At 43.8% G+C, this 10,820-nt stretch overlaps 1 protein-coding gene across 4 annotated transcripts in view; it reads left to right on the forward strand.

Moving 5' to 3' along the window:
• The window catches only part of CYB5R4 (cytochrome b5 reductase 4), a 97,132-nt gene extending 88,324 nt beyond the window's left edge, over positions 1 to 8,808 (forward strand). For all 4 annotated transcript variants that reach the window (XM_070223519.1, XM_023650752.2, XM_001499913.7 and 1 more), the window contains 2 exons: positions 3,161 to 3,325; positions 8,210 to 8,808. In XM_070223519.1, coding sequence (XP_070079620.1) covers positions 3,161 to 3,325; positions 8,210 to 8,264 — 220 coding nt within the window. In that variant the 3' untranslated portion in view covers positions 8,265 to 8,808. The remainder of the gene's footprint in view (positions 1 to 3,160; positions 3,326 to 8,209) is intronic.
• Positions 8,809 to 10,820: the final 2,012 nt, after the last annotated feature.

Genomic DNA, 10,820 nt, shown 5'->3' on the forward strand with positions numbered 1-10,820 from the left:
GGCGGCTGGGTGCCTTCTACTGGTGCTGTGCAGAGGCTTTCCCTAAGGCTTCTGTGAGCCTGTAGGGTTTCCCCCTAGGCTACTAAGCTGGGTCTCTGGAACTCTCTCCAGCCCCAGTCCTCTCCAAGATCTCCGGCAATCCCTAGCCTCACCGGGTGGGCAACGGCAGCTGGGGGTCGCCCCATCCTCTGGGCTTCTCTCCGGGCCTCTGCCGGGAGCTCTGAATGCTCAGCGTGGCCCCTCTGCTACCGGCAGACAGAGAGTTTTGTCTGCTGCCTGGCGGAGCTCCGGCGCTTCCCCACCGGGTCGCCGGATGCGCCTTTGAAAGTTCCCCCGCCCCGGTCCTCTCCGAGATCTCCGGCAATCCCTAGTCCCCCGGGGCGGGCAATGGCAGCTGGGGGTCGCCCCGCCCTCTGGGCTTCTCTCCGGGCCTCTGCCGGGAGCCCTGAGTGCTCAGCGTGGCCCCTCTGCTACTGGCAGACAGAGAGTTTTGTCTGCTGCCTGGCGGAGCTCCGGCGCTTCCCCACCGGGTCGCCGGATGCGCCTTTGAAAGTTCCCCCGCCCCGGTCCTCTCCGAGATCTCCAGCAATCCCTAGTCCCCCGGGGCGGGCAACGGCAGCTGGGGGTCGCCCCGCCCTCTGGGCTTCTCTCCGGGCCTCTGCCGGGAGCCCTGAGTGCTCAGCGTGGCCCCTCTGCTACTGGCAGACAGAGAGTTTTGTCTGCTGCCTGGCGGAGCTCCGGCGCTTCCCCACCGGGTCGCCGGATGCGCCTTTGAAAGTTCCCCCGCCCCGGTCCTCTCCGAGATCTCCGGCAATCCCTAGTCCCCCGGGGCGGGCAACGGCAGCTGGGGGTCGCCCCGCCCTCTGGGCTTCTTTCCGGGCCTCTGCCGGGAGCCCTGAGTGCTCAGCGTGGCCCCTCTGCTACTGGCAGACAGAGAGTTTTGTCTGCTGCCTGGCGGAGCTCCGGCGCTTCCCCACCGGGTCGCCGGATGCGCCTTTGAAAGTTCCCCCGCCCCGGTCCTCTCCGAGATCTCCGGCAATCCCTAGTCCCCCGGGGCGGGCGTCTCTCTGGGACCCTCCGGGCGCCCCGAGCACCAGGCTGGGTCTCCCCGCCAATGGCGGAGAGAGACTCTCCCCGCGGGCTCAGGTGTGCAACTCCAAAGTTTCCCTCTGCGTTTAGGAGTAATTGCAGGGGGTTTAAGTAGGGTTCTGGTCACCTGTTTCCACCGTCGCTCCTCTGTTGTGTTCTCGCTCCTGCCCTAGATGTGTGTGGATCCTCTGGGGGCGTCCGTTGGAAGAAAGCCGCTTGCGGGTACTAGGCTGCCCGTCGGGGTCGGAGAGTTTTCACCTATTTCCACATCCTCCCGGAGGAAAGTCCGTCCGCCTTCCGATGTATAGTCGCGTGGGTGTCTCAGACGTCCTGAGATGCTGTCTGGATATCCTTTGTCAAGCGATAAGTGTCCAAATAATTGTAGACTCGAAGGGCGAGAGACAAAGAGGACTACTCACGGCGCCATCTTGGAATGAGAGCTCCGTGTTTAACTTTTTGAAGAGCTGCCAAATTGTTTTTCCGTAGCGGCTGCACCATTTTAGAAATATCGTAAGATTAGCTGATTCGTGTTTGAGATTGCTGGGTTTGAGGGGAGGGAAATCCTTCTACAGGGTTTTTTAATATAAAATCAGAATATTAGAATTGTAAGAGGTTATGTAGTTTTCCCACCTTGTTCCACAAATGGACAATAAGAGCTAGAGAGCGGGGTCTGGGTGAGAGCTGGGCTGGTTCTCTGGCCCCCGACTGGTACTCTGAGTTGGCCCACATGCCTGCGCTGGCTTCTCAGCTCTTGGGAACGTTAACCCAGCTGCACACAGTGACGTGAGGGCAGCTGTGCTAGCTACGTCTTGTTCCTGTTCTGGTGTTTGGCTCCCCGGGCCACCTCACAAGAGAAACACTTTAACTTTTTCTTAAGATTGAGAGTAATGTATAATTAATTCCTGCTACTCTTGAGAAAATCTCAGTTACTCATGGGAAAATGTAGAAATGCATTTGATCTGATGCTACTGAAAATGGTAAAAATTAATTGTGTTTGCTAAAATGGAGCAAAGGGAGCAGGTACAGTATAGAACTCTGAAATGACTGTGATTCTTCACTGGCAGTTCACTTAACAGATTACAAAGCTGCGGGAAGAAATGGTGTGTGGTGACATGAGACTTGGTTGGATGCTCTTCTTTCTCATATTAATTCTGGATCCTTTCTTTTTCTTTCATGTGTTTCACTCCATCGTATTTGAGAGCTTCCTGTGTGTTGGCCACTAGGCATGAGTGATAGCCAAAGCAAACATGGTCCCAAACGTGGTCTCGTGGAGTTTATGGTCTGATGGGGGAAGGCAGAGATTAATAAAATAATCATCTTGGTGCCACACATTACAACCTAAAGTAAGGGCTGTGGTGGGGCCGCAAGGCTTCCCTGTAAAATCATATTAGACTTAAGAACTAAATAGTGAGACACGGGAGAAGCATTACCAAAAAGGAGGAGAATGGGCAGCACTGCGACCTTGAAGACTGAGAGAAGGAGACACGTGGTTAGGAGCCAGGACTTGGTGACAATTTGGATACAGAGGTTGAGGCAGATAAATCACAGCTTTCTGGCTTGTGCAACCAAGTGGGCTGTGGTGCCATTCACAGAAATAACGTCGGGGTGGGTTAGGGAGATGGTAAGCTGAGGTTGAGGCTGTTGAGACCGTATCAGTGAGAAACCAAATAGGCCACTGGTTATAAAGGCCTAGAATTCACTGGAGATGAGTCAGAGATTAAAATGCGCGTGTCACTGGTAATTGGTCTTCACTCTGATTTATACGAGCAGATTATTAATGGAAATGTGGAGTTCCCTGTGATACCTTGGAGCTCTTTCTAATGAGTTCAGTAAAAAGTGTCAAATTACTCTTCTCCTCTGTAGCAGAAGCTAATCTTCAGTAAATATGGATTTACCGGTATCTTTTTGTTAAATCTCTGCTTATAACCGATTCCAGTGCTTTCCCAGCAAGTGTACCAATCTTTATATATTAAATTGTTTTTGATGGGGAAAAAAGATGTTTTAGTGAATTTGAAACTGTTGATAATATGTTTAACTTAATAGACTTTTAAAAAATGTTTCTTTTCTCCAGATTTGATGTTGAATTTGTTCTCTCAGCGCCTATTTCTGAATGGAATGGCAAACAGGGACACGTTTCACCAGCGCTTCTTTCTGAATTTTTGAAAAGAAGTTCAGACAAATCCAAAGTCCTCATCTGCATTTGTGGACCAACGCCATTTACAGAACAAGGAATAAAGTGAGTAGCAATGTGGTAGGGAAAAAAATACCCAACACCGCGGAGGGAAGATCTCTATAAAAAGCAGTTGATTCAGCTCCCAGTTCTTCCAGTTCATATGAACCAGCACGTAATAGGCTGTTGCAGCCTAAGAATCTTCATGCAGGTGAAGGGTTGGAGGCCAAGAGTTAGAGTTAGAGAAGAACACAGCAGTATAGGACAGGGGCTGGCCCCATGGCCAAGTGGTTAAGTTCGCGCGCTCTGCTTCGGCGGCCCAGGGTTCAGATCCTGGGTGCAGACATGACACCGCTCATTAGGCCATGTTATGGTGGCGTCCCACATGCCACAACTAGAAGGACCTACAACTAAAATATACAACTATGTACTGGGGGGATTTGGGGAGAAAAAGCAGGAAAAAAAAAAAGATTGGCAACAGTTGTTAGCTCAGGTGCCAATCTTTAAAAAAAAAAAAAAGTACAGGACAGCCAGCTCTTGATGATCTCTGCTAATGGACACAGGCACAAGCTTGGTGCCAAATCTTATTTGGGACATTAGATTCAACCTCTTCTTCCACCAAAGCTTCATAATATATAGTAATTAATACCAATGGTCATCTCATTGTCACTTTTGATTCTTCATTCTCTGCAACCGAGTGAGAGTGAGGAAATGATACAGTGATTGAGAGCCAGACAGCAAGACAAAAAGGAGAGACAGGAACATAAGTAAGCCAAGACTAAGAGTTGAACTCTGGATAATGAAAAGTCAATAGTAGTGGCCATCTTACTCGAAATTCACCGTGATCTGATTTAGTACTAAAATGACCCTTTATAATATTTGGTTAAATATAGCCACTCTTGGGTTTCTAGATCACTTTAAAATATAACTGCCTTAAATGCCCTGTTTTTCCTTGTTTGGTGTATGACTGAACGTAACATATTCTAGACAATTTTCTCTTGCTGTTTTATTTTAAATTTTAATTGTGAGAAAGATTGACCTCAGTAAATAAACAAAGACGTTAAAAAGTGTTTCTCTCCATGTTGTATTTAAAATGTATTTTAATTGCATTTGTGTTTTTCTGGGTTTTAAAACTTTCAGAAAAATGTTTTTCTGTTTAACCTCTCTCAACTTATAAAAAAATTTTAAATTACTATTTAAATTTTTACTCTTTAAAGCTCAAACAAAACTATTAAAATTATAGTGAAGACTAACAATATGGTTTAATATAAAATAATTTTTCATGACAAAAAGCTGAGAGCGACACTGTCTTCTACTTTATTGATCCTGCTATTTTAGAAGTGTCTTAAGGCTTACTTTATAGATTGCAGTATAAAAATAGTTTTAAATGATTGGAACCATAAAGTCTTCAGCATTGAAAGAGACTGTCTTTAAGGCTAGCTAATCCACTATCTACTGACTGATGAGGGAACCCTTCTACAGCCTCCTGACGGAAGTGGGTCATTTCCTCCTATCAATAATGGCCATCTTGAGGGCTCTTCGTTCTGGTTCCATCTGAGGCCCAGCCCACTTCCTTGCAAACTGGCGCCTCAGTATATGTCTAATTGAGTAGAAGGTAACCAAGATCCTAGTATTTTTGCATTTTTAAAAATTGAGTGTAATCTCTACAGCTTTGTTTTCTCAGCTTCACCTCAGAGCTGATCCCTCTGTGCTTTGCTAGCTGGCTTGCCCAGAATGACCCAGGAGTAGTCATCATGTATGGATCCCCGTGTTGCTCGCCCTTAAACGTGCTGCATAGAGTTGCCCTGTGAGATGAAGCTTGATTCAAATCAGTACTTGTAATTCATAGTGTCTGTGCTTGTGGGTTTCAATTCAGGACTCACTTCTCTGATTTCCTTGTCTTCACCATCTTAACGGATGTGGTATATCTCCTACTTGGCAGGTGCGGGAGTCTCTAATAGTTTTTGCTGTCCTGAAAAATGACTCTTTCTTTGGAGTGGCTACTCCTAGCACCCTCCAAAGTTAATCTCATGACTGCTACATAAGCATGACCGTTCCAAACATACTTGTCATATTTAGTGAAAATTTGTCAAATTTGTATGATGTAATAACAGAGAAAGACTAAGAAGCCTATTTTTTTTTTAATATAGATAAAGAGCTTATAATTACTTGGCCAGTAAAGGTCCTTTCATCCATTAAATACCCACTTTGTTTATTACATATGAATAAAACGGTCCTTGCTTTCAAGGCCCACACTGTCTAGTGGTGGAAACAAATGCACATACTGGTAACTCTAATATAACTCAGAATATCATAAATAGATTTACTAGAGATAAAAACAAGGTGTTTAGAAGAAAATGTAGGCAATATACTCTTTGACATCAGTATTAAAAGGATCTTTTCGGGCACCATGTCTTCTCAGACAAGGGAAACAATAGAAAGAATAAACAAATGGGACTTCATCAGACTAAAGAGCTTCTTCAAGGCAAAGGAAAACAGGATTGAAACAAACAACCCACTAACTGGGAAAAAATATTTGCAAGTCATACATCTGACAAAGGGTTAATATCTATACTACATAAAGAACTCACACAACTCAACAACAAAAAATCAAACAACCTGATCAAAAAATGGACAGGAAACATGAACAGATATTTCTCCAAAGAAGATATCTGGATGGCCAATAGGCACATGAAAAGATGCTCATCATCGCTGATCATCAGGGAAACGCAAATCAAAACTACACTAAGATATCACCTTACAGCCATTAGAATGACAAAAATAACCAAAACAAGTAGTAACAAATGTTGGCGAGATTGTGGAGAAAAAGGAACCCTCATACGCTGTTGGTGGGAATGCAAACTGGTGCAGCCACTATGGAAAACAGTATGGAGATTCCTCAAAAAATTAAAAATAGAACTACCATACGATCCAGCTATCCCACTACTGGGTATCTATCCAGAGAGCTTGAAATCAGCAATTCCAAAAGTCCCATGCACCCCAATGTTCATTGCAGCATTATTTACAAAAGCCAAGACGTGGAAGCAACCTAAGTGCCCATCAACAGATGATTGGATAGAGAAGATGTGGTATATATATATATATATATATATATATATATATATATATATATACACAATGGAATACTACTCAGCCATAAAAAAGGATAAAATCATCCCATTCACAACAACGTGGATGGACCTTGAGGGAATTATGTTAAGTGAAATAAGCCAGATAGAGAAGGACAATCTCTGTATGACTCCACTCATGTGAGGAATTAAAAAATACAGACAAAGAGAACAGATTAGTGGCTACCGGGGGAAAGGTGGGGTGGGGGCGTGGGCGCAAAGGGTGAAGGGGTGCACCTACAACACGACTAACAAACAGTAATGTACAACTGAAATTTCATAAGATTGTAACCTATCTTTAACTCAATAAAAAAATTTAAAAAAAAACAAGGTGTTATGGAAATTCAGGGAGAGACAAGTTCCTTTTACTGGGGGGTGTGTACTGGGGAGAGGGGAGCTACATGGTCAGAAGGACTGTGTGCTTTGAATGATGACTAAGACATGCCAGTCAGAGGAGGTAGTACAGGCAGGGAGAGAAGGAGCAGGCACAGTAAGGGTGCAGGATTCAGAAGACTAGACTCGTGTGGCTAGAGTGAAACCACTTGCCAGGGAGAGGCAGGCGGTATGGCTGGAGAGGTGGGATGGGTTCAGAGAGTGAGGGGCTTGACTGCTGCACCAAGTTGGCCTTCCTAACTCCTGTGCCATACCGTCCCTTTGTCTGAATATGTGTGTGCGCTCTAGAAGCTGCCAATTTGGGTTTGAGTCCCAGCTCTACCACTTATAGTCATTATACAATCATTAGCTGGGTGTCTGGGGTCAGTTACTTAACCTCTCTCAGCTTTAGTGCAGTCCCCTGTAAAAGGGAATAAATACTAATGCCTGTGCAGGTGAGGTGCTCAGCACAGTGACTACATACAGTAAGTACTAAATAAGTGTTTATTATTTTCAGCAGCATTTTAAACAGAGCTACTTCTAAGATTTTAGCCTCCATTTATACTGTTTTCCAAGTTGAATTATACTTAAGCAATATTCGTGCTTTTCCTGTTCAGTGGGGGAGAATGAAGACAGGATTCCAGGGGATCAACTGCTTACCTTGAAAACTGGTGAGGAAAGGGGAAAAAATCAAGCGTTTACTCTGACTTTTTTGTCCAAGACATGCTAGTAGGTAACCGCATAATAAATGAGCAGAGTTTTTCTTCATAGAATGCCTCCACTGATAAACGAAGAAAGAATAATAGAAGTGAATATCACCAGCTTCAGTCCCTCATCGGCTAGAGCATGTGGACGGAGACCGTGAACGGTTATTAGCATCCAGAAAGGGCGGCACCCAGGTGTTGTGTGCCCCCTGATGGAGGAACACTGCCTGTGAAGTAGTCTCGTCACAGAGTTGAACCTGTATCTGATGAGCCTCTAGATCCAATTATTAAATTGTGGGAAATAAGAGGATATTGGAGCAGATTATTAAAGTATACCACAGGGATGCAGCAAAATGATTATGGAGACTCGACACATAAAATTCTGATTTTGTCCGCAAATAAAATGCAGGACAAAGAGAGAAAGAGGGAGGGGATCTCGTAGATCTAAAGATCCCTAAAGGACGTATCAGCCAATCACAATGAGTAGACTTTGATTAAATCCTGATTCAAACAGACGTTTAAAAATTATGGCATTTATGAGACAACTGAAAATTTGAACACTGACTAGGTATTTGATGATATTAAGGAATTATTGTTAATTTTTTAGAATTGTGGTTTTTTTTTTTAGAAAGTACATTCTAAATGGGGAAATGAAAAAGGACTGTGGTTATGATGGTAAACTTTGATCTTGCTTCTTTCGTTTTAAACATTTTCCCTAAGAAACATGTTTTGTACGTGTTTTTCAGATTTCTGCATGAGCTGAACTTTTCCAAAGATGAGATCCATAGCTTTACAGCGTAACGAAGAGCTGTCATTGTCCTTTACTCAACTGTTTTATCTAAATTTGTGAATACTTAGAGTTTTTTAAGAGAACATTTTTGTATATACCGAAAGGTTAACTAGAAGCCAGGCTTCAGTTTCTTAAATGAAATCAAGCGTCCCTGCGGTATAGGTAACTGTTGACTTTATTTTATACCATAACTTATTTTACTACTGATATTTGACCTAGAAAGTCAATCATGGCAGCAAGTACATGCAGGATTCTGTGTTATGAGTCACAAAGTTCCTTACCATTTAAAGTGTATCACTGTTCTACAGTAAGCTCCTGTGTTTTATGATGTGAGAAAGGATCATTTTGATCACATTTCTATGCTATAAAATGTCTTATTAGCAATACAGATTAAATTTTACATTGTACTGTTAACTCAGGAAATGGTCATTTATGTACTTGTTATTACTATTAAAACATGGAATGTTATAACTTATTAAGTGATCCAGACATTTTGTGTGTATGTATCTGGCATTGATACAGAGAAGAATAAAAGTATACTTAAGAACTTTTTAATCCTTGTGTTGAAATGTGTTTGAATGCAACAATATTGGGTCGGTGTCCTGGGGAATTTAAAAAGGCAACAATGAAAGATTCTAGAAACACTTTACACAAGCAGCTTTGGATTAAACGTGTTAGTTTCAGAGAACCTTGACGGCTGTTTGGATTCTTAGCCCAAACCAGAGGCATCAGGAAAGATAATGAAGTGTAGCATCTGGTCTCATGGCCTAAAATAATCACTTGGTGCTTTGGAATGGGTTAGATTTTACTTCTTTTTGAGCCCATACTAGATGAGCTGGGACGATGAGGATCGCTCTGTCCTAAAGGGTACCTTCCACGCTGGCTGCTTTCCCCACAGTGGGCAGTTCAGCAGGGAGCCCTCCTGAGCTCTAGACTCTGGGCAGCTTTCTGCTCTCTCTCCCTGCTGCTGGGTGCAACCGTCACATACTTTCACAGATTGGGGTTCAGCCAAAGGTAGCAAGAAGTCATTGTAAGGAAACTGTTGATTGCATAGGTGGCGACTGCATAAGCTAACAGCTTTTTCGGTTTTATTCAAGATAGCAGCAGTGTTTTCACAGAAATGGGGGGGTGGGAGGAGTCTCTAATTTCCCTGTAAATGATTTCATAAATAGCTAATCTTCACTGAATGAATGATATACTAAAGAGGAACACAGTATTAACCTTCCTCAAACAACAAACACGAGCTTATGAAGCTCCCTATGTGCAAGTGGCCGGTTGAACACTGCCGTCTCCCCCTGTGCTCCTCCTCAGTAGCCAACTCCACCCACATCCTCCTTCACCCTGGCAGGAACTAGCTGTCCTGGGCTGGCAGCGCTCCCTGGTGGCTAACAGGAACTTTCTCTAGCTTCTGCCTCCATGTGGACCACCTCCCTTTTCTCCTCTAAGATCAATCATGAACTTTCTGGGCACACCTTTTTTTGTAGTTTATTAGTAATATATCAATTAGTTCTGCCTTAGCCAACAGCTTTCTCGTCTTTTGTATCCTTCTCTCTCCACCAATCCTTTCAAATTACCTCGAGCAAACAAAATCTCTTCTCTGTTTCTCTCTATATGTATCTTTCCCTCATTTCTCTTCTTACTGTGTTTTATTAAAGCAAAAGAAAACCCATAAACATCTTCTGAACCAATACGTTAATAATTCCAAATTCGAGTCTCTAATTGAGAATCAGCTGAGCTTCAGTTTTCAATATCCAGTTACCGCCTGGATCCCACCTGGATGTTCCACAAGCCCCTCAAACTCACCGTGTCCCAAACTCTGCTTTCACCATGATCATCTCTCCCCAGGTCTATTCCTCCTCTTGAATTCTCTGATTCACCGGTACTACCTTCCACCTAGCCAGCCCTTCTAGGACCGTTCGGTATCGATGTCTCCCTCTCTAATCTGACTTCTCCATACTAGCCAGCCCTGCATCTGCGGTCCCTCAACTGGATTAGTACATTAGCCTGATAATTGTTCTTCCTGTTGCCTCCTTGATCTCACTGAAATCCATTCTGCATTCCACTGTGTTCCAGAAGGGCTTGGAGAGGAAATCCCCTAAACAGAGCTTCAGTCTCCCATTGAATACAGCTGCATACTGAGAAGCAGAGATGGGAGTATAGATTGTAACTATACTTAACTATAGATTGTAACTTATTCTTGAGCAAAGAACTCAACTACAGCACGCAATGAGGAAAGAGAATTATACTCAAAGTCACTTTTGCTTGAGAATTCTGCTTGCTTGCTTCTTTTTTAAAAATGTGTTTATGTGTTAGTTTTCTATTGCTGCCAGAACAAATTACCACAAACGTAGTGACTTAAAATAACACCTGTTCGTTATTTCACAGTTCCATGGCTCAGAAGTCTGGACACAACAGGGCTCAGCTGGGTCCTCTGCTGAACTCTTGCAAAAGCGGAACTCAGGTTGTCTGCTGGGCTGGGCTCTTCTCTGGAGGCTCTGGGGAAGACTCTGCTTCCCAGCTCATTCAGGTTGTTAGCAGAATTCAGTTCCTTGTGGATGGAGGACTGA

The sequence above is a fragment of the Equus caballus genome, chromosome 10, assembly GCF_041296265.1.
Source record: "Equus caballus isolate H_3958 breed thoroughbred chromosome 10, TB-T2T, whole genome shotgun sequence".
In the NCBI taxonomy this organism is placed as follows: domain Eukaryota; kingdom Metazoa; phylum Chordata; class Mammalia; order Perissodactyla; family Equidae; genus Equus; species Equus caballus.